General features: G+C 39.5%; 1 protein-coding gene across 1 annotated transcript in view; it reads left to right on the top strand.

Moving 5' to 3' along the window:
- Gfpt1 (glutamine--fructose-6-phosphate transaminase 1) overlaps positions 1-24,457 on the top strand; it is a 51,285-nt gene that overhangs the window by 9,319 nt on the left and 17,509 nt on the right. The window contains exons 2-12 of the mRNA XM_055617607.1: positions 1,657-1,764; positions 4,447-4,554; positions 5,281-5,406; positions 8,031-8,089; positions 9,336-9,470; positions 11,094-11,155; positions 12,207-12,286; positions 15,922-16,027; positions 17,694-17,857; positions 18,710-18,805; positions 22,632-22,729. Coding sequence (XP_055473582.1) covers positions 1,657-1,764; positions 4,447-4,554; positions 5,281-5,406; positions 8,031-8,089; positions 9,336-9,470; positions 11,094-11,155; positions 12,207-12,286; positions 15,922-16,027; positions 17,694-17,857; positions 18,710-18,805; positions 22,632-22,729 — 1,142 coding nt within the window. The remainder of the gene's footprint in view (positions 1-1,656; positions 1,765-4,446; positions 4,555-5,280; positions 5,407-8,030; positions 8,090-9,335; positions 9,471-11,093; positions 11,156-12,206; positions 12,287-15,921; positions 16,028-17,693; positions 17,858-18,709; positions 18,806-22,631; positions 22,730-24,457) is intronic.

The raw sequence follows: 24,457 nt of genomic DNA, 5'->3' as shown, positions 1-24,457 counted from the left end.
CGCTCTGGATAAATCTTAAGAGGTGTGACTCTGCGGTGTGAAAGGTGGGACTTTATTAGGTCTTAGAATACTAACAAGTCAACTGTAAAGGGCTTTTTATACTAGGGAACATCATGTTAGATGGTGATGGAGCATCTTAAGTATGGTAAAGAATAGTCCTAGTTTTATATTTTTAATGTATTTTTATTTCATATGTATGGGTGATATGTTTTCATGTATTGTGTGGGCAGTATCCATGAAGGCGCAGGAGGGCATTGGATCCCCTTGGACTGAATTGCAGATATTACCATGTGTGTGCTGGGACCCTGTCAGAAGGGGACCAGTGAGATGGTTTGAGGGTAAGAGCACTTGCTTTGCAAACCTGGAACCCATGGTTGAGGAGCCCACTCCCAAGAGTTGTCCTTTGACCCCCACATGTGCGCTGAGGCATATGCACACCTGCACTCACACCACATCTCAGAAACTGACAATAAAATTCCTTTACACTAGTGGCAACAGTTCCACTAGTGGGCATTTGAGATACCAAAGCCAAAGAGAACTTCAGTCCTGCTTTACTGCACCACTTTACAAAATGCAAATCTTGCCCTTCATTGGATAAGGAAAGTGTGTGTTGTACATGGACTACTACTCAGTCATAAAGTAGTAAAACCCGGACATTTGCAGGAACATGGGGCAAAGGTCTTCAGGACATTGTGTTGAGTGAAATCAACCAGACACAGAATGGCAAATACATGTGAAAGTCAGTATTGCTCTTATAGAAGTACGGAATGGGGGGACCAGGAAAAAGAGGGGCATATGCAAAAGGGTGCTAAGATCTACCAGGAGCCACACCCCAAAGACAAACAACTGACTCTCAATCCCTCGAAGCCATCAAATGTCCATAGCTCTTCAGTCAGGGATGAGGAGGATTCATAAACCCCTTTCCACTCCGTATTAGAACAGGCAACCACAGTTACTGTGAGTTCATGAGTGCAGAGGTCCTGTCCTGTGCCAAAGACACTGTTTTGCTCTGGTCCTCCTCCCTTCCTCAGGCTTCTACAGCCTTCTCTTCCACAGTGGTACCTGAACTTGATTCAAGTCATTTTGAGGCAGTTAAATATTTAGGTCAGATTTTTGTTACTGTGTTGGGTTGTAGTTGAATGATAGAGCACTTAAATGTGGTCTCCAGCTCTGGGGAAAAAAAAAATTAAATTTTAAGTTTTTGTTTTGTTTTTAAACACAGTTTATCCCTAAATTTATTGATGGTAGAAGTAAACAGTCATTTTATCTATATAGCTGTAGGAACTGTTTGTGGCTAAAAATACTTACTAGAAGTTGTGTATGTTTAAATGTAATAGTATATAGGATATAGCCCACAAATTTGCTTAATTTTTAAAAATACGTTTTACTTGACAAAATGGCAATTAATGAAATAAGAGCTTTATAAGCTTTCTTGAAAACAACTAGATACTTATTTTGACATTTTTTTTTTGTTAATCTTTCAGGTTTACAAAAAGTTTTCCTTTGAAAAAGTTATATGGTCTCTATATAATTTGAGACAAGGGTTTATATCTTTTTAAAAAATGAGGTCTAGCTTTATATTTTTGTATAGCTTGAATATAATTATGTCAGATTTGATTCATAGTTTTACATTACATATTTCTTTATTTTTTGCAGGTATATTTGCTTATTTAAATTACCATGTTCCCAGAACAAGACGAGAAATCTTGGAGACCCTAATCAAAGGCCTTCAAAGACTGGAGTACAGAGGATATGATTCTGCTGGTATTTTCTTTAAAAATATACTATGGAGTTTGCAATGATTCTTGAATCTAAATAGTATTTTTAATTTCTTTTTTTTTTTTTTTTTTTTTTACTTTTAGGAGGCTTAACTATTTGTTTTGTAAATCCAAGTTTGAAGAATTTTTACTTTTGTTATGTCTAAAGGGTTTGCGTTTGTCATTTCAACAGTACTATCATTTATGTGGATATTTCTCAGTAATTTCCTTAGGAAAAATGTTACTATAGGGCTGGGGTGTGGCTCAGTTGTTAGCATACTTGAAATCTTGGGTTCATCCCTAGCACCACATAGACTTGGTTTGGTGGCTTATTCCTTCAATTCCAGCACTGAGGAGAGAAGTTCAAAGTCATTCTTAGGTATATATTAAGTTTGAAGCTAGCTTGGGTTACAGGAGACTTTGTCTCAAAAAACAAAACAGAAGTTTACTCTAAAACATAAATTATGGAACATTTTTGTAGGAACAAGTTATAGAACACCTTACTCTATAAATTCATTGTTCTTTTAATTTTTTTTTTTTAAATTTTTTATGCTTGTGTTTGTGTACATGAGTGCAGGTGCTGGAGTTACATGTGTCTGGGAGCTGTTCAACATGGGTGCTAGGAACTAAGCTTTCCTGCAAGAATAGCTCTTAGCCTCTGAGCCATCTCTAGCTCAGCCCTATAAATTCATTTCTTCCTGTGCTGGAGATTGAAGTTTAAGGCCTTATGCATGCTAGGCAAGCACTCTACTACTGAATGATAGCCCCAGCCCAGGGTTCTTGTGTTTTATTTCAATGACAAACCAAGTAAAAACTTTCTGTTTGACCCTGGTTCCCTGTGTTGGAGTTCACCAGACACTCCCTTTCCATGGCTCCTAGTGACTCATTAGCATAGCTCTATGATTCACTACAGCAGAATCCAGAGCAAATTCACGAAAGGGAGCGAGTGTGGGATGAAGTCTACAGGAAAGCAGGCACTTGCTTCCAAGAGGCCTCTTTTAACAGGATACACTTAATTTCCCTAGCAGCAGTTGTGATAGGACACTTGAATGTTGTCTACCAGCTAAACTCTTGGTGATGCAGAGCACAGAGCACAATTTGCCCAGCAGTCTGTCCCAGAGGGATGCACTGTTTTCATGAACAGTGTAGGCACAGGAGCCACACTCACCCCTTTCAGATGATAGGCATCCCCCTGAATCTAAGATCCTAGATCCCAAGGGCCAACCTTGAAAGTCTTTCTAAGGATAGCAGTGTTGTTTTCTCATTTCCTGTGTTAGTGGTACTGGGATGGAAGTCAAGGTTGCACAGGCTAGGGGAGTTCCGAGTGATCCCAGCCCTGTTCCTTTGCTGTTCAAATTCTCCATATTTAGCTTCCTTAACAACATAGCTTCCTATATGGATGCTGACGATGTTTTCTGTCAGTTTTAAAGGCTCTTTTCCTTTGTCTATTGCTTAAATAAGAATGTTCTTTAAGATTTTTTTCATTTTTTTATTTATTGGAGGTCATGTCTTGCACTATAACTCAGGCTGAGATTAGAGGCATGAATCACTACTCCAGCCAACTTATCCTAAAATTTTCATGGTAAGATGACTGCAACTTTGTGCATTGTGATTTATAATCCATTGACTTTGTAAAGTTTTTGAGGAAGTCTTTTATTGTAGACCACAGTGGCCTTAAACGCACCATCCCCCTGCCTCAGTCTCTGGAGTGCTAGGATCACAAGGTTGTGCCACAACACTTGGTTATGTAGCTCTAACCCAAGTGTTCTTCTCAAGTTGTAGACGTGTGTTTCCAGCTGCCTTCTAGAAATTCTTCCTGGGTAGACCGCAGTACAGTGCAGTTTGCAGGTTCATAGTTGAACTGACACACTGCCGTCCTTGCTACATACCTCGTTCTGTCTGTCCTTCCGTCAGCAGGCAAGCCACAGTTGTTTGAACCAGGAGAGAGCCTTGGCTACTGCCCTCTCACATTACATCCAGGCCCTGCTGTTTCTCTTACTCATCACCTGTGTGAATCAGGCCTTCTACATTTTTGCTTTGTTGCAGCTTGTAATGTCCTCTTTCTCCCTTGCCAACCCATCTTTCTCTCTGTGCCATTTTCAGAGGACTTGCTAATCATTCTTGCCATATTTTTGTTTGGAATGGCCTTCAGGGTCTAAGTAAGTTTTTCAAGTCTTAGTAACTTAAGTAAAATTTCAAAAGGTACTTAACTGACTCTCCCTTGTTTTTCCTTTGAGAATTGTGTGCCTCTCTTATGGACTTCTCCCTTGTGCCTATGGCACTTTATCTCAGTTTATAATTTATAAAGCAGTTGTTTGTATAAGTAATTTTGGCTGTTATTGTTCTGTCTCTATCTTTCTTCTCAACAGACTGTTAAGCAAGAATTAAGTGTTCCTAATCCCTTTCCTGATCTCCCTTCTTCTCTGGTACTGGATTTGAATGCAAGGTTCCACACATGCTAGATAAGCTCTTTACCACTCAGCTACGCTTCCAGCCTTATTTTCATTTTTGTTTTAAGTAGTTACTTACCTCAACACATAATAGATTTTCAGAAAATCTACTTTGTAAAGGAGTTAATTAGCTGAATGTATAATTTCCCTAAATTCTTACTAATTTTCTTGCCCTCATATTGGTACTCGTAACAGTCAGTTTCTAAGTCTTGATTTCCTACCTCTTTTTGCTGATTTAGGTGTGGGACTTGATGGAGGCAACGACAAAGACTGGGAAGCCAATGCCTGCAAAATCCAGCTCATTAAGAAGAAAGGGAAAGTTAAGGCACTGGATGAAGAAGTTCACAGTAATGTACTTAATTTGATTATTCCCATTCTCCCTGCTTTTGGGACCAATTTTTAGGAAGACTCAAAAGTTGAAGAGAAAGAACAAAAGTAATTTTGTTATTGCTTGGGTTTAAATTGTTCCTGATCCTCAAAAATGATCATAGCAACAAGGACAGAAATTAGGGACAGTGGGTTCAGGGCAAGCTCACACCTCACACTGAAGAACCTTTAGAAACACCTTCCTGAGGATGGGCCTCAAATAGGGAGCCTGCTCATAGGACTGCATTTACCCTGGTTTTTACTTTGATTGATAATGAGCCCAGATGCAAGATGCTGATGCTGGTCTGGTGTGTTGGTCTGCCAGAGAAGCCAGAAGGTGCTGCTTGTGAAGGGGGGGAGTGAAAGCTCTTACTGAAAAGGGCTGAGTTTGCTAGGAGGTATGGTAAAGATGAATCTTCTGTCTGAAATTGAGACGAAAGTACATTTGTGCTTGTTCTGCTCTCAGGGCTCCAGCTGAAAAAGCTGTTGCCCAGGCCACAGTGGTTCATTAATGGAAGACATAATGACATTGTGTAGGAAAACACATGCTATGTTTAGAGCTCAGTATCATCTGTGGTTTCAGGGGTCTACTAAGTATCTTAAAACACAAACCTTGTGGACAAGGGGGGCTGGTGTAGTTATATTTAATATAACTTACATCTACAGCATTACCAAATACTGGGATTTTAAATTTTTATCTTCTACAGAACAACAAGATATGGACTTGGATATAGAATTTGATGTACATCTTGGAATAGCCCATACCCGTTGGGCAACACATGGAGAACCTAATCCTGTCAATAGTCACCCCCAACGCTCTGATAAAAATAATGGTATGAATAGATTAAGTGTGCTTTGAACTGATTTCAGTAGGCCAGTAATGGGAGGAGAATTAGGTGCTTATTGTTGTTGTGTAAGTTTGATTTTTATATGGAAAATTCAAAACATATTCAGAGAGTATATAGAGCTTAATCCCATCTTCATACTTCAACAATCCTCCTTAAATAGGTTATTATTGGAATTCCAGTAATAAAGATTGGTAACTTCAATATGTCAGTCTTTTTATCTTTCTTTTGTAATTTAGTATGTTGTTTATCTGTAAGTTTTCTGTAGTCTAGGTACTGCTAATTATATCTACTCCTGTTATTTGTCTTTTTTGTTTGATTTTTAAAACAGTTGCACTCTGTAGACCTGGCTGGCCTTGAACTATCATTGACCCTCCTTTTGCTGCCTTCCAAGCACTAAGATTACAGATGTGTTCCATCTCACTATGTAGTCCTTGGATGACCTGGAATTTCCTATTTAAATGAGGCTGGGTTCATATTTACAGAGATCTGCCTGCCTCCTGTGTGCTGGGATTAAAGGCATGAACCACCACACGCAGAGAATAGAGACTTCTTTTTAAATTAGTTTTTCCATCATGTCCTGCTAAACAGACATGTTCCTTTATCTTTATTTTCCCAGTTCTGGCTATTGAACCCAGGGTGCACTGTTGCTGGGCGGGTCTCTGCATGTACTGTGTCTGCAGCCCTGAGCATTTCTTTTAAATGATGGTTGTGATTATTTGCATGTGGAGGTTCACAGTGTTTGCCATGTTAACTGTTGGTGATTACTGCAGAGATTACAGAGATTGTCACGTGCCAGCAGTCTAGTACCTTAAGTCCTCTTTCAGTTTTGAGCTCAGATATGTCTATAAGGAGAAGTTTCTGTCAACTTCTTGGTCACCCTGTATGAGGAAGGCAGAGTAAAGTCTTAATTCTTTTCCTTTATTTACCATTTTTCAAACATTAAGTGATCCTAATGTTATCCTGAACAGTGTTTCTTTTGTTTTCATTGTTATAAACTCATAGTAATTATCTTGAGTGTCTTTAAAGTTGATGTTTGAGTTAGCATGCAAAGAATGGGTTTCCTTATGACATTCGTTCATTTGTTACTACACGTTATTCTTGGTATTTCCTCCTCCTGCACTGGCTGCACTCCATCCTTTACTCCCTCTGTTCCTCTCCTCCTTTTCCCTAAATAGTTCCTACGACTGTGCAGTTCACACTCTACTCCTCAGGTCCTTCCGAGTAGTCTCTGGTAGAAAAGACTGGATTTATTTCCGTATACTGTTGTAGCCCTCTGCAGCTTTGTGGCAGCAGTTTCCTGTTTTGCCCCACTGGGAGTGGATTCCAGTTGGTTCCTGTTTCTTTTTGAAGTGATCCCTGTAGGCTCAGTAGTCTTGATTACTTTTTTTTTGAGACCCAAATGTGAGATAATTAGGTATATTGAGAACATTTTGAATACTATAATAGATTAGACGTAGGTAGGCGTGGTGACACATGCCTATTGTTCTGGTTACAGAGAAATAGGGGCCAGAAAGAGTGCTTAAATCTAGGAGTTCAGGCCTGACAGGGCAACAAAACCATTGTATTCAGTAATAATTATTCTCTTCTGCTGTTGTTTCAACAGGATCTCACTATGTGGCCCCGAGTGGCCTAGAACTCACTGTGTAGACCACGCTATTCTTGAACTCAGAAATTCCCATCTCTGCTTTCTGAGTGCTGAGATAAAAGCCATGAGCCACCACACCCAGTCATAACTATTCTTTTGATACATGAAATAAAAGGCCCTGTATACTGTCATGGCTGCACATAATAGTGTTAACTCTTGACTATCTATTTTTAACAGTTTTCAGTCATCATTTAATAAAAATAGATGAAATTGATCTCTCAGGATTATATTTATTTACTCTTGGAATGCTACTTTGACATTTTCATGTGACATTCCAGGAGTTATCTTACACAAATCAATTTATAGAACTTAGTAACTATGTAGGCATTAGTTCTTAAACTTTATTTAGTGTTGCTCGGATTCTTTTAGTTGGTAGAGACTTCTGTTTAAACTTAACCAGAGAATACATGAGCAGAGACCTGAGAGGATGCAAGTAGGGTATTGCTGTGCAAGTGAGGAGACAGGCACAGGAGACTCACTGCTTTCATTCATCATGCTAGCGTAGTAGTTGGGTGTGGCAGAAGGCAGAACTTGTGTATTTCCTCCTGCACATGTGCACTAACACTGTGCACGGAAGCAGCGCTGTTGAGCTCCTGCTGCAAGCCACATTAAGGAGCCTGCGGCGCTAGTAGATGACCTTTTTGACTTGAGAAAAATCTGTTCATCGACCAGGTGTGGTGGTGCTTGCCTGTAATCCCAGTACTTGGTCGACAGAGGCTAGGGATTACCACTAGTTCAAAGCTCGCCTGGGCTACATCATGAGGCCTTGTCTCAAGAAAATGAAAGAGCAGGGCTGGGATGTAGTTTAGTGCTTGCCTAGCCTGTAAGAGGTCCTGGATTCAAACCCCAGCTCCACCCCCAAAACAATAAGAAAGAAAGTACAGAGGAAAATCTATCCACAATAATAGCTATTCACAGCATTCATCATGTGCTAATATTTGGTCAATACTTTTATCTCCTCTAGAATTTATTGTTATTCATAATGGAATCATCACCAACTACAAAGACTTGAAGAAGTTTTTGGTAAGTGAAGTGGCCCCAGACGACACTGTCTTTGAGGGGTTAGGGAGTTGTTTGTTGGGATGTGCAGCATTATTCAGACATGCTCAGGTAGTTCCCAAGATAATCTCGAGGTGTGGAGGTTTATTGTACTTCTCTGTTGACAGTGGAGCAGTTCCTATTTCTTACATGGCATTTTGAGGACTAGCTGCGTGCTAGTCTGTCACAGAGCCACCTCAGTGGCGTCTGTGGAGTTTCTGCAGTGATGGGAACTAAGTTGCTAAGTTGCTGTGCCCGAAAACTGGATTTTAAGTTTAAGTTTAAATAGTGTAACTAATGGCTCTTTATTGAAAAGTTGAGGATCACTATAAAGAGTTGCTAGTCATGACATTAGTATTTGGAATATTATATGTTCCACTATATTTTAATTCTTTATGATTTAATTTATATGAGGCATATATAAGTTAAGTCTTTTAAGTTGTACTCAATAACATGTTATTTTGAGTTCTCTGTAATCAGACTTTAATTTTCATTAAAATTACTTTCAGTGCTATTATATTAATGGAATAATATTCATTAAATTTACCATTATAAATTAATTTTAACTAATTAAATTAATTTTAACTTAAATTTTGACTACAGTCAGTATGACATTAAAAAAGTTAGTAATTAGTAAGCTCTTAAGGGTTGGCAAAGTGGCTCAGTGGGTAGAGTGCTTGCCACTGAAACCTGCCAACGTTGAGTTTATTCCCTGAAAGCCACGTAGAGGTGGGAGGAGAAAACTGATTCCTCGAGGTTGTCCTCTAACCTCCAAACACACACTGTGACACACTTATGCCGGTACTTACACGCCATACATGCACACACATATGTCTGTGCACTCACACAGTTAGAAATTCATTTGGTTTTTGAGAAAAAAAGTCTAGAAAATATTTGCGCAGGTGCTGGAGCGCTGGCCCAGTGGTTAAGAACAGTTCTTCCTCTCACAGAGGACTTGGATTCGATTCCTGTCACCCACCTGGTGGTTAACAACTGTCTGCAGCTCCACTTTCAGGGGATCTGATTCCTTCTTCTTACTGCTGAGGGCATTAATCACACACATGTACAGATAAACATGCAGGCAAAATAGCCACACATAAAGTAAAATGAAAAACCTAATAAAATTTTTTTAAAGGTTAGCAAAAATGAACCATTAAGTTAAAAAAATTTTGAGCTTCTATATACTTAAATGTGTCTTTTTTTTTTTTTTTTCCTTTTTTTCTACTTGCAGGAAAGCAAAGGCTATGATTTTGAATCTGAAACAGACACAGAAACCATTGCCAAGCTTGTCAAGTACATGTATGACAACTGGGAAAGTCAGGATGTCAGTTTTACTACCTTGGTGGAAAGAGTTATCCAACAATTGGTATTAAACCATACTTTTAAAGATTCTATTTCAGGACTGAGGAAAGCACTTGCATTGAAAATGTGAGGACCAGAGTTTGGATCCTCAGCACCCACGTGAATGCTGGGTGCACATGGAAGCCACTTTGTAGCCCCAGCTCTCAGGAGGTGGGACTGGATTCTAGAGTAAACTGGCTGGTTGGCTAGACTAGCTGAGTCAGCAAATTGTGGGTTCATGGGAGAGACCCTGCCTTAGTTTGTAAGGCACAGAATATGCGAAGAGGACAGCCGCATCAAACCTCTAGCCCTGCCTATCCCCACACATGTGCCTGCACACCCGCGTCGATAGCCACAACCATGTGTGCCCACACCCATACTAACATGCGTGCCAAAGCACACATACATATGCAAAAAGTAATTATGCGAATATTAATTTCAAGTAGCTTTCTTAAAGTGGTGTTTGATAAACAGGAATTATGCTGATTTTTTTTTTTTTCCTCAAAGGATCCTAAGACTAGACAGGTATATTTGTGAGATATTTTTTTGTCAGCCTGTGTGTATATGTGTGTGAGTGAAAGCCAGAGGCTACTGTTGGTTATCTTAAACTGTCATGCCCAGCACTTTATGTGAGTACCAGGGATCTGAACTCATGCTTGTGTGACAAGCATTTTACCAGCTGAGCCATCACTGGTCTCTTGGGTGTTTTTAGGCTTTTATTATACACATATACATACAAACACACATACATATATATATACACACACAAAACAGTTCAATGCAGAGAATTTTGAGAAACTGTTGTTTGACTTATTAAGTTGCTTTCTCTGCATTTACCATTCCATGTATTTCACAATAGCTATATTCTAATGATTTTACTATAGTTTGAGGGTAAAAAGTAAGTTTTTGCTAGCAGAAACACTTGCTGAGCAAGCCTGACAACCTGAGTTTGAGCTCCAGAATCCTCAGTGGGAGAGAAGCAACTCCAGAAAAGTCCTTTAACAGCTACATGTATGTCTTTTTCTTTAAGATTTTTTTTATGGTGGTTGTGTGTGTGTGTGTGTGTGTGTGTGTGTGTGTGTGTGTGTGTGTGTGTATATGTGTACGTGTGTACCTCATGTGTGGAGGCAGGCACCTGTGGAAGCCAGAAGAGAGTACTGGCTTCTGACGCCAGAGTCACAGGTGATTGTGAGCTACCCAGTGTGGGTGCTGGGCACCAAATTCAAGTCCTCTACAAGAGCAGCACATGCTTATAGGGAGCCATATCTCCAATTTAATAACTGTGACTGTAGAATTCAAGTCCGAGACTGAGGGCAGAAAGCATGTCTGAGATACATGTCTATTGAGAAATGTACAATGCACACAGGCGATTTTCTGGGTGCTCTGCCTTTACAAGGAGTGTTTGAAAGTAAGCATGGCAATAAAAACTTCTTGCTTACCCCAGAGCTCAGGAGTCAGGGTCTACCTAAACTATGGGCTTGATGTTAGGGAGATCATACTGCAACATCTTAAATGGAGACGTGTTAAGAACTAGTTCAAAAGAGCGCTAGTGTGAACAAGAAGCATCTATGCAGAAGCCAATATGTTTTAAATGTTTTTTATTGATAATTGCTAACAAGTATTGCTGATGTTCCTTTTTCCTCCACAGGAAGGTGCTTTTGCACTTGTGTTTAAAAGTGTTCATTTTCCTGGGCAAGCAGTTGGCACAAGGTACAATAGATTTTTTTTTTTAAGGGCTAACGATGACATGCACTTTGAAACATTCGGGTTACAGTTACAGGATAATTGTCAGTAGCCTGTGAATGGCCCTTTACTGTTTTCTTAGAGGTGTGGCTGTGCTTGTTTCTATGCACTCTTCTTTCTGTACCTTTCTTTAACAGAATAAAATGAATACATTATGGCATTGTGATTTGTCTGTGGTGAGCATGGTGGCTTTTTATCAGTTTGGATATGGGATATTCTTTAATTTCAGACCCAAAGCATTAAGTTTCCTCATATATATTGGAATTGTGTGCCAGACACATTCCCAAGGGATTGTACCACCACTGGTTTTGCTAGGATATTTAGAAACGATCATAAAGTTCTTAGATAGGAAGAACATTTACAATCTATTAACAGAAGAATAGCCTCAGTGTGAAGGCAGGATGCCTAAGAAATTTTGGTGTCTGTGTACAATTGAATGAAAAGTTCCATTTCACATTAAAAGAAGAACAATTTAAAATATAATGTTATAAGATAGGAGTTGGCAATTTTCTTTTCCAGAGTGGGTCAGAATGCTGAGTAGGGAATGCTGAGTGTGCTGGGGCACATGGCCTCCCTGGCCACGCTCAGAGGTGATATCAGGCGTGAAAGCAGCTGCAGAAGAAGGTCCTCACGGTCTCAGTGAAACTTAAGTGCAGCGGTAATTTAATTTGCCAGTTGAAAAACTTTACTAGCAGTAGGCAGGTGTGGCCTAGGGACTCAGTTTTCTTTTTTCTTTTTTTTTTGTTTTTGATTTTTGTTTTTAGACAGGGTTTCTTTGTGTAGCCTTGGGTGTCCTGGAGTTGGCTCTGTAGACCAGGCTGGCCTCAGGGTTAGGTGGCACTCAGTTTTCTAATGTAGTTATTTTCTTATACCTGAAGTTCAAATCAGAGGGAAAATTAAATCATTTGAAGAGTATTACTTTTCACATTAAAATGAATTTTGAGTTCATACTTAAATTTTATATTGTTAGTGCATTATTTATGAAAAAGGTTTGATTCTGACTCATTTTGAATTTCAGACGAGGTAGCCCTCTTTTGATTGGTGTGAGGAGTGAGCATAAGCTTTCTACGGATCACATTCCGATTCTGTATAGAACAGGTAAGCTGTTGCATTACCTTGTAAGTACAGTGCAGCAGCTCTCAGAGCCCTGCTCCATATGGTACAGTAAATGTTCTTTCATCATCTGTGTGTACATGTGCATACAATTACGTAGTTCTATCTAGACATGAGAAACTTGTTACGAACACTCTGACGAGAGGAAATTTTCTCTGTTGTACATCCTTAGCTAGGACTCAGATTGGATCAAAATTCACATGGTGGGGACCACAGGCAGAACGAGGTGGGAATGCACTCTGCATGGATGGAGGGCTTTGCTCTCACCTACTGCCCTTCACTTACTAACTCTTTGCGTTTGAAATGAACTGAGGCTCTAAAAATATGCTTATTTTATGGGGATATATTTTGACTTTTTTCTAATTTGCAGAATATATTTTGTCTGTTTGCTTTTGCCATTTTAATAGTTACATTATTTAATAAGTTTTGTTAATGGGAGGTTTGAGGAATATTTCAAATCAAGGCCTTTTTTTCCTTTTCCTGTTTAAAATCATATAGGTTGCTTGCTTAGATTAGGAAAGGAACACTGAACTTGAGCATCTATTTCCTGAGTGATTTGGCCTCACTTTTAACTGAAGTAGATTTAAATGGTCTTATTTAGTGCATGACATTTTACTTTTATATTTACATTGGTGTTTTGATTGGTTTTATTTTAACTTGGAGTCATTTTATTTTTTATGTTTGAGAGTTTATCATTATTGGTGCTGGGGAGGTGTTCAAACCCTGGGCCATATATTCACTAGGCAAGTATTCTGCCACTGGCTTGTAGTCCCAGATTCCCGGTTGTTTTTTTTAAGATTTATTTTTATTTTTCTATTATATACAGACGTGTGTCCGCATGTGGGTGTGCGCATGAAAGTGAAGGTACCCTGGCCAAAAGCATTAGATCCTCTGAGGCTAGAGTTATATGTGGTTGGGTCTTCTGAAAGGGAGAAATAGTCTTAACTGGTGAGCCACCTCTCCAGTACCAATTACTTTACTTGTTTCTGTTTTTTGAGAGGAGGTAGAAACAGGATCTTGCATAGCCTACACTAACCTCAAACACTCTCTGTAGCTAAGGCTGTCCTCCTGACTGCCTCAGTGTGTCCCACTGGCATGTCTTTATGCAAACCATTTTATTGAATTACACAGAAAAAGAAAACAGTGTACTTCTTTTTGTTTACTAATGCTAAGAGCTTTCCATGCAAAAGATAGGGAGTGCTCGGCTCAGAAAATCAAAACCTTAATGATTGACATGTACTTGTTGACTTCTTGAACAGCAGTTCCCAGAGCATGCTGAACCTGCTCATCTTTGTGTGACTGCTTTCATGTTTCACTTGGGAAGAAAATTATTTCCTTAAACAATCTTAAGTGCTTGATGATAACTCTTTTTCTTGCTGTATCACTTCTCTTCACCTGTCCCAGAAGAAAGATTAGTCCACCAGTGAGAACACATAATCTGGATCCGCGGCTCCAGATTCCTGTATTAGCACTGTTTGTGTGTGTCAATAGTGCAATCTTATAGGCTGTTTTAGAAATAATTTGCCAGGTGGCACACACCTTTAGTTCCAGCACTTGGGAGGCAGGCAGATCTCTGTGAGTTCAAGGCCAGACAGGTCTACAGGAGGGTTTCAGGACAGCCAAGGATATACAGAGAAACCATGTCTTGAAAAACCAAACCAAACAAACAAATAAATAAATAATTGGGTGAGGTCTTCAAAAGTTGGAAGAAACATTCAGGTTGATGACGCTAGATTTCTGTGTTTCTGTAGTTCTAATAGGTATATGGTGTGGAGCTCGGTGCCATGCTATCAGGAGAACAATTTTGGTAGGAGGGCTGTAGAGAGAACATTTTCTGGCTTTCAGGCTTTAGCTATTGTCTCCAATTTAAAGCCACATCTTCCATTGAAAACAGGAGATACTGTATTCCATCTTAGTTGAGCGAGAGAATCTTCAAATGGGAAAGGATTTTAGACGTTTATAGACAGTGATGTCTCAGTGGCTTGAATATTTCAATCAGATATATTTCTCTTAACTAGGAAATTACAAACAAGGTGCAATAGTGCATGCCTATAATCCCAGCACTCAGGAAGGCAGAGGCAGGTGGATCGCTTTGAGTTCAAGGCCATCCTGGTCTACAAAGTGAGTCCAGTACAGCCAAGGCTACATAGAGAAACCCTGTTTCAAAAAACAAAACAAATTAACAAATATTTGGAGTGATGCTCAGCTTTAGGACATTTTAGAAACCAAGATAGTTGTGATTTTTAAATGTTGGTTCTTGGCTTCTACTTGTTTCTCAATTTAGATTGTGTGTGTTGAGACAAAGGCTTGCTGTATAGTTGAGGTCGGTCTCAAATTGTTGATTTTCCTGCCTCAGTGTCCAGAATACTAGGATTAGAGGCAGGCACATATGACTATATCCATGGTACATTTACATAGTCTTTAAAAGATTTGAGATGTCTGGCCTCAAGCTTACTGTGTAGCTGAAACTGGTCATGAACTAATCTACGTGCCTCTGGCCCAGATACTAGTTGGTTTTAACTTAGAGAATTTGTTACACCAGCATATGTCCTCAGCTCTGCATTCGTTATGAATTAGCAAAAAAGAAAATATATTACTGATGGTAATTAAATTAAATTAAATTAAATGCCAGAATTAAAAAGATTCTGAAAACACAATACTAAGACAGGAGAGATTCTTGGCTTATAGCATTTGCTGTGATTAGGAGTATGTGCCATATTGGCATATCATACGAGCCAAGTGGCATGTGTCTTTGCTTTGCTTTTTAATTAGACCTATTTGTGTATGTGTATATATGCTGTGCACGTACCATAGCACACATTATGGCAGCCAGAGGATAGATCGTAGGTCTTAGTTCTCTCTTTCCACTACGTGGGATCTGGGGATTGAACTCAGGTCTTCAGGCTTAGGGTCTAGTGCCTTTACCTGCTGAACCATCTCACCATCCCCCTATTGCTTTGATTTTAATGAATATATAGGCTTGACTTGCTGTGCTAACTTGGTGAACCTGACACTAGTCTGTCTTTATGTCTTTATTTTTCATTGCACAATATTGAATGCTTTTTAGTTTTTAATTAAAAATATTTATTTTGTGTATGAAAGTTTTGTCTGCATGTATTTATGTGCATCACAAGTGTACCTGGTACTAGGGAGGCAGGAGAGGAGTCTGGGCCCTTGGAATTGGAGTTATGGATGGGAGTGAGCCACCATGTAGGTGCTGTGGACCACACGTGGGTCCTTTTGCAGTAGCCGTGAGTGCTCTTTGTCTCCGAGACATATCTCTAGCCTTGCAGCCTCTAGGTTTTTAAAAGTTATTAGGAATACATTACTGGAGTTACACCTGAAAAGAAATGACATTGCAGAGTTCACACGCAGCAGTGTTGCCTGCCGTGAGGGCTTTGTGGTTGCTGTTTCACTGCACTTCCGATCTGTTCTTCCTGGCTTATTGCATGGGAATACAGCGAGCTATCCCAAATTTGAGAATTGCTGAATTTGTTCTGTGTTGCTCCTTTTTTCTTTTTGTTGATGACTTTATGAACACATTTATGAAATATGCTTATTTTAAAATTGTAGCATGATTTTCTGTGCTTGCTGATTTTTTTCTTATGTCTGTGCTCTAGGCAAAGACAAGAAAGGAAGCTGTGGCCTCTCCCGTGTGGACAGCACAACTTGCCTCTTCCCTGTTGAGGAAAAGGCAGTTGAATATTACTTTGCTTCTGATGCAAGGTGAGCCTCCTTCTTTGAGTTAAGAGAATTTTTAGAAAAACTTGTCCAAACCATGAAAGTATTTTGCAAAAATATAGGTGCTGAGAATAGAAGCTATGACTCCTGTATGCCAAGTAAGCAGTCTTTCACTAAGTGATGCCTCAGCCCAGAACTCTCAGTTAAAAAAATAGTGGTCACCTTGTTAGACACAGGGCACTAAAAGAGTACTTTTTCTCCCACTTCTCAGCATTTTCGTCACTTTACCAAGAACACATCTATTCTTAGAGACTGATTCCAGTGCATTTATCTTGGAGTTTTTGTTTGTTTGTTTGTTTTATTTCTAGGAGGCATGCCAAGTATTATAGGGAGGAGGGATTGCTTTTCTAGAAGTTATAGTTGCTGAGATACTGTAGTTTGGGCCTCATGTGGACATTTAGCTTTTACATTTAAAGTTAACAGCATAATTCTTCTACAAAGGAAGAACAAAATTTTAAAAGAAACTATAGTGGAATATTTAGAGGCATTGATAATTCGAATGTTGTAGGAATGGGAATAAAATAGAACCATGTATTGTCTGCAAATACCTGATTCATTCACTGCAAATGAAAATAAGAGAAATAACAATGAGAAGATTATGCCACTTAGTACTTCAGGGAATGTGTTGTCTCAGTGAGATGCAAACTATGGTTTTCTAGCTTTTACAAATTTGTCTTTGCTGTCATTAAGTAGGTTTGAGAGTTGATAACATTGACTCAAACTAGAAATTGCAGAAACATACCAGCTTTTGGTTCATTCATGCATGTTTATTGAGCAAAGCCATGTGTGTGTGTGTGTGTGTGTGTGTGTGTTTATGCTAGTCTCAGGAGAATGATAAGATAAAAATCCTGCTTGGTCTGCCATAGTGGAGGAAGAGACATTTTAAAGCAAATATGTGGAGTTCCCACTGTGACAAGAGCGATACAGTGCCTATAACAGGATCACTTAATCCCTTGGAGTAGGTCTTTTTAAGGGAGTGAAGCTTACACTGAGCTAAGGGGAGATCAGGAGCAAATCAGGTGAAGGGTTGGGAAGAACAGTCACTCTGTAGGCAGCTCACCTGTGAGAGTGTGGGAGGGGCCTTAGGCAGCTTGAATAGAAAGAGAAGATGCTTGATGGGTCATGCAAGGCAGCTTGAAGTTTTCCTGAGAGCCAGAGGGTGGCTGAAAAGTGATTTGTTGGGTGAAGGAAAAATTTTGGAGAGCATACTGTTTTGCTGTTGAGTTGGGCAGAAAGGAGAACAGGTAGAGAGGTAAGAGAAGGTAGTGGGTAGTTGAGGGATGCTGCAGAAGCTGGACAAAGAGCTGTTGGCAGCTTGTACTCATTAGTGGCAATGACATGGAAGGAAGTTTCAGAAATGTTTCAGGGCTCAAACGACAGGCTTTGGTAAGAGCTAGAATGAGGTGGAAAAAGCCATGCCTTCTGATTTTTCTAATTGGTGAATAGTTCGCTGTGCAGAGGTTCACTTTATTTTTTTGTCCACAATGACCACATCCTTCATACAGCCCTGCAGGAAGCAAAGGCATGGACAGTTCACATGTGGTATAAGATGAGAGTTAATGCTTGAGCTTGGTCCCTGTGTTCTAGTGATAGTTTTCTTTGGTGACAATTATTCTTGGTTATTGATAATATCTCCTTGACCATTTTGTAGTGCTGTGATAGAGCACACCAATCGTGTCATCTTTCTTGAAGATGATGATGTTGCAGCAGTGGTGGATGGCCGTCTCTCTATCCACCGAATTAAACGAACTGCAGGCGACCATCCTGGCCGAGCTGTGCAGACCCTCCAGATGGAACTCCAGCAGATCATGAAGGGTGAGTGCCTTGGGATGCTTAAACAATGGAAACATTCTACTTCCCGTACTGCTGATGAAGCTGGTGAAATCGTCCATATGATGAGTGGATGGTCAGCCCAGACAAGGGATGACTGGAGAAATTGCTGGTTTTAGAATAGTTCCTGAAACTAATTTATGGTTTGTTTTTAATGTGAGAAGGAGGTAGTACCAAATGTTTAAAGATGGTAAATATGCCTCGTGTTCTGTTGAGTACTCTTGTAGTCTTTCCGCTTCAGCCTTCTCATATATTAAGAGGGGAAAACAGAATCCATCTATTGAGGTTGTGTTGCGGATCAAGAAGGCTGATCCACATAAAGCTCTTAGAACAGTGTCTGATATCTGTGTGCCCTATATAATGTGGACTGCCGTTAACTGTTAGGGATTTGAAAGATTTTTATTCTCCTTTCTGATTGGGTTGTAGTAGGAATTATATTGTAGGATTACTGTCTGTCTGCAAAGTTCCATGAGCCACACGACAGGCCAGACTAGGAGGTAAATACTGATCTTGTTTGTATAAGTAAGGAGTTTTCCCAGTTGACACAGTAAAGGATAGCTTGATGAATTAACTCAAAATTTTATCTAATGTTCCTGGTTTTGTGTAATTATGAATTTTAGCTATTAAGTAAATAAAAGTGACTTTCTCCCTTGTTTATTTTTTATATAGAGTAAAGTACTCATCCAGGCTTTTAGGAAGTCATTCTGAATATTCATTATTATATGACCTTTTGTCTCATCTATTAAGATTATGTTGAAAAAATAGACTTAATTGTATATAGATTTCTTAGCTATTTACTCTTGTTTTAATTATTTAATTAATTTCTATTTTTTGTAGGCAACTTTAGTTCATTTATGCAGAAGGAAATTTTTGAGCAGCCAGAGTCCGTTGTGAACACAATGAGAGGAAGAGTCAATTTTGATGACTACACTGGTAATGACGTTTTGTATTTTGTCATTTTAGTCTCTTGTGGAAGTGCCATTAGCAATCTGAAAATTTATTGTCCTTTTTATAGATCTACGGGACAACCAAGAGTGCCAGACATCAAAGTGTAATTGTACCTCAGGGTAGAGTCAGAGTAATGAGATTCAGAGACAGGAAGTGGGCTGATGGCTCCCAGGTGCTGGGGTAGTGGTAGAGTGCTGATTCCCTCGGTAGTTTCCCAATGAAAAGTTGTAGAGTTGGATTGTCGGGATAGGGGCCCAATAGTGTAAATGTGCGTGTCAACCACTGAGTGGCATCCTTAAAAATGGTACAGGGGTGGCTGCTGCTTACTGGGTCCTCCTGTGGCTGTCAGGGACAGTTCTTCGCATGTTTTGGGCACTGTGAATTCTGAAAAGAACCTGTCAGCTTGTTCAGGTTTCATCTATCAGCCAGGCTAGGTTTCTTTCTAAAATTTTCTTTTGGATTTATTTGTTTTGTGTGTTTGAGAGCTTTGCCTGCCTGTGTGTATGTGTATCACATTTGTGCCTGGTGCTCTTGGAGGTTAGAATAGGACATCAGATTCTCTGGAACTGGAATTGATGTAGTTGGGGGCATCATGTGGGTCCTGGGAACAGAACCCAAGACTTCTGCCAGAACAGCAAACACTCTTAACCCCTGAGCCATCTCTCCAGCCCCTAGGTTCCTTTCCTAAGTAGCAAAGCAGGAATTTCTGCAGAGCTTTCATGTTTGCACCTTGCTTCATGTTGAAGATAGAAATCTAGAGCACATATCTCAGGAGCTTACAGAAATCTTATGACCATGGACTCTCAGCTTTAACTCATGTCATAGCAGTGGACCATAGCAATGCTTCTGATGTAGTCTTGCCCTCAATATTTTAATCGTTTATAATGCATAATCAACAATTTAAATAAAAGTAAAATATGATCCTAGCATGAGAAAATGTTTGAAGTTTAATAATGAATTTAGGAAATATGGAGAATGACTCTATTTGTGGAAAGGGGTGTTGGGAAGACAGAAGGCCTCATGAAGTAAGAAGGAATGGATTTGGAAGATTCAATGAGTGGTGGTCAGAGGAGAACACTTAGCTGGATAGAAGAGTATTAGCTGAGGGCATTGGTGGGAAAAGTATCAGGAGGCTGCTTATGAAGTAATCTATAATTTACAGTATATTCCAGATCTAGTACTTGAAGAGTTGTAAAAGAAAGTAAGTCCTGAGGAGGTGGGTAGAGGGTGGTGCTCAGAAGGGTTGTGGGTCGAGGTGTGGGGTATGCCTCTGTTATAGAAGCTGAAGAGAATTTTTTTTTAGATTTATTATTTATAATGTAAATAATTATTTATAATAATATAAATAATATAAACTCCAGAAGAGGACACCAGTTCTCACTATAGATGGTTATTAAGGGCCACCATATGGTTGCTGGGAATTGAACACAGGACCTTTGGAAGAACAGCCAGTGTTCTTAACCTCTGAGCCATGTCTCCAGCCTGAAGCTGAAGAGCTTTAAAAGACTCAGTAACCACTGGGCCAGAAAGGAAATAAAGAAATTAAAGACTATAGAATTCATTGAGGCTGGAGAGATGGCTTGGAGGTTAAGAGCACTGGCTGTTCTTCCAGAGGTTCAGAGTTCAATTCCCAGCAACCACATGGCAGCTCATAGCCATTTATAGTGAGATCTGGTGCCTGCTTCTGGCCTGCAGGCACAGATCCAGGCAGAATACTGTATAAATAATAAAACAAAACAAAACAAAAAAACAACAAAAAGAAAGAATTCAGTGAAAATGAAAGCACAACATACCCAAACTTATGGGACACAGTGAAAACAGTGCTAAGAGGAAGTTGATAGCACTTAGGAATTCTTTATACAAATCTTTGAGTTTTTACAAGGGAGGAAGTTACTTTACTGACCCAGAACAGCACTCAAAACTGCAAACAGATCTATATGCACATGTTGCTGCCAACATTTATGTGTTGTTTTGTTTAAGACTGCTTCAACCTGTCAGCTGCTTTTGGCAAATGATTACCACAACGCACATGCATTATTCTGGGTCAGAGGCATGGAATAATTTAAGATCAAGGCTAGGTGTGCATTTGGTGTACATGGTAAAGCTGACTGCAGGGGAAATCCAACACATAGTAAAGTTGGTTACAAGGTTGAATTTAAGCAGGCTGAGTATACAGTAGGATAGCGGGTTGAAGGTATAGTCTTAAATGATCTCAATGCATATTATTAGTTTGGCTGCAGGGTCTGGCAGTAGTTTAGTCTCTCTGAAGACAAGAAGTATTTCTGGAAAAATAGATCATCATAGTTTGGAGTTTGTTGTAGAAATAAACATATTAAGATAGTTTTCTAGGTAGGTTTATTGAAGTATAATTAGACATAATGAAAATAATTGTTTTGTATGTTTGATTGTACTTACCCATGTTTATGTGTTTAGGTAGGGGTCAGGGTGTGTGTACATACTAATGTGCATGTGTGTGCTTATGTGGAAGCCAGAGTCAACCCTGGGTGTTGTTTCTGAGGCTTATTTCACCTTGTTTTTCTTTTTCTTTTTTGCTTTGAGATAGGTTCTAACTAACACTTGGCATTTGTGGATTAGGCTGGACTGGCTGGAAGTGAGCCCAGGGAGACTTCTTTCTGCCGTCCCCAGACTTAGGATTATAAGCACAGCCCATCATGCCCAGCTTTTTCCATGGGTTCTTTGGGTCAAACTCAGCCTTATGTGGCAAGCACTTTCTGTTTTAACTATCTTCCCAGCCCTCCATTTATCATTTATCTTCTTACATTGACGTGTTTTGCATATGTATGTGGGCACATGTGCCATGGTATGTAGAGGTCAGCGGATAGCTTGCTGGAGTTGTTTCTCTCCTGTCATGTGGGTCCTGGGAGTAGTAGTCAGGTGGGTCATCAGGCTCTGCAGCAAGTGCCTTGCTGGGTTGTCTCACCTACCCAGATTCATCATTGAAAGAAATAACTTTCAAACTGAAATGAATAAAAATGAAACTAAATTAAAAAATAACCTTTAAAAAAGACTATTTTTATTTTATGTGTATTGCTGTTTTGCCTGTATGAAGTTGAAGTTATGTGTACCGTGTGCATGCCTGTGCTAGAAGAAGGTGTTGGATCCTCTAGAACTGGAGTTATAGATGGTTTTGAGCTGCCATGTGGGAGCTGGGAACTGAACCTGTGTCCTCTGCAGGAACAGCAAGTCCTCTTGGCCACTGAGCCATCTCTCCAGTCCCAAATTCATTACTCTAAATGTAAGATTCTGCTTAATTTTTTTCTGAGACAGAATCTTGCTGTGTTACCCAGGCTGTTCTTGAGTTACAGGTGTCAAATGACTATTGCCTCAGCTTCCTGATAAGATTCTGGGTTTGACAGACCTTTGTAACAGTCACAATCATTACTTCAACAGAGTCAAGACAGAACAATTCAGTCATGCTGGAAACTTCCCTGTGCCCTGTTGTCATCCTCTCTCCAAATCCAGCTTTCAGTACCAACTGATCTGCTGGTTCTATTCCTGTATGTTTTTTTCTTTGAGATAATTTTCAATCGGCAGAGAGGAATGAAAAGGTAGAATTGCGTGTTTGTACTCCTTGGTGGTTGAGTAGGGGGAGTGCAGATTTGGTGAGGGGCCGGTTAAGCTGTGAACTGTTAATTTATATAACTACAGCAAACTCTTCTTCCAAAAAGGAATATGAATTGCTTAAAACTAGTATTAATTTTTTAAATTGACAGTGGGTGCTAAGGGAAAGTGATTGCCTATTTTATATGCTTCTTTTTAAAGTAATTATATACACAAATTTCTATTCCAGTGAATTTGGGAGGTTTGAAAGACCACATTAAGGAGATCCAGAGGTGTCGGCGGTTGATTCTTATTGCTTGTGGCACAAGTTACCACGCTGGTATGGCAGTAAGTGGCCCCTTCACATTTTAGTTATGTTGAATCACGGTATCTGCAGATCAGTTTGTTTGTTTGTTCATTCGTTTGTTTGTTTGTTTGAGTCAGGTTTTCTCTGTGTAACCTTTGGCTGTCCTGGAGCTCACTTTGTAGACCAGGCTGGCTTTGAACTCACATAGAGTCCCCCGCCTCTGCCTCCTGAGTGCTGGGATTAAAGGCGTGCGCCACCACGCGGATCATTTGTTGAATATGTTAAATTGTCTGGTTACCACCCTTTGCATGTCAGCAAGCTTGACTTTTCTCCAAACATCCTTTCCTCAGATACTTCTTGGGTCTGAGAAGATGATATTTTAAACATGTAGAGAGAGTAAGTTAAGAACACAAGTGAAAAATTAAGGAAGATGTGGATGAGGTCAGTGCTGTGTAAATCCATTTGTAATGGAGTTTTCTGCTCAGAACAAAGCATTTGATTACATACTTCATTCATCGCTAACCCTCAGTTTGGGTGCAAAGTATTGCTATGTTAGAATTCTCTCAATTGTTTTTCCTCTCTAAGGATGAGGCTTTGTAAGGGATATGTGTGCTAAAATTAATGAAAACACAGAAATCCCTTCTGGGTAGAATATAAAATAGTGCTGTTTATTCAATTCATCCTAGACCACATGTTTCATGTTTTATGAAACAGCCAAATGTGAGTGATAGGCACATGTGACTTCCTTCTTTCAGTGTATCTGTACCCTGACTAGTAACAATTGCCTATGCTTAAATTGTTCTAAGCTTCATAGCTTAAATTTGCTATGCCTTGCAAATTTTAATTTACCTTCTGTGTTTTTAGTGCCATGTAATGGAGTTTGCAGCATTAATAGTTATTCTTGTAGGTTAGGATGAAAATTCATTAATACAGATTAATTTGATATACTTTCAAGTTATGTTATTTTAAAATAAATATCTGGTAGGTTGTTAGGTTTGCTTGTTTGAAGATAAATTCTAACATGCAGTTGTAATCTAGGGGGAAATTTTTTACTTATATTTGTTTGAACTTCCTTCAAACAAATGTCTTCCACCTCTAGCTTGCTATTGTCAGTAGCTGATTTACAAATAATTATAACTAAATTACACCAAATAGAAAAGTAATTAAAAGTAAGGGCATGTAATTTTCAGATATTGGTATTCATCTTGCTGCAACAGTGCTAAAAGCTGCAAAACTAGAATCATTGTGGAACTAAACACAAAAACAATTTTGTTTCAGTTGGTGAGCAAGCAAAAGTTCAAGAACTGTGGAATAAGGACAGCTTTGCAGGGTTTTTGTTGTTTTGTTTTGTTTTGTTTTTTGGTTTAAGTCTCTGTCTCTGTCTGTCTCTATCTGTGTGTCTCTGTGTGTGTGTGTGTATGGCATGGATAGGTACCCAGAGAAGTCAGAAGAGTGTAGGGTTCCTTGGAACTGGAGGTATGATGGTTGTGAGACACTAGTCATGAGTGCTGGGAAATAAACTCAGTTCCTCTGTAAGCAGCTCTCCTGCTCGGGCCTCTGTGGCTTTTATCGATGTCAAGGAGGACTATAGAGATGAGGCTAGTGATAGGCGGGGCAGGGCTAGCCTGAAGAAACAGGCTGGTAGGAGGAAAGTGTCTGTTGTCCATTGCCTGGACAGCTGTAGGCTTTAAAAGATTTTGGTGCCTGAAAGCTTGTTTTCTGTTCTTTTTTATTTCCTTCCTTCCTTCCTTCCTTCCTTCCTTCCTTCC

This window comes from Psammomys obesus, unplaced genomic scaffold (assembly GCF_907164565.1).
Source record: "Psammomys obesus unplaced genomic scaffold, mPsaObe1.curated_primary_1811, whole genome shotgun sequence".
NCBI classification, from domain to species: Eukaryota; Metazoa; Chordata; class Mammalia; order Rodentia; family Muridae; genus Psammomys; species Psammomys obesus.
This window is presented reverse-complemented; position numbering and strand designations above follow the sequence as displayed.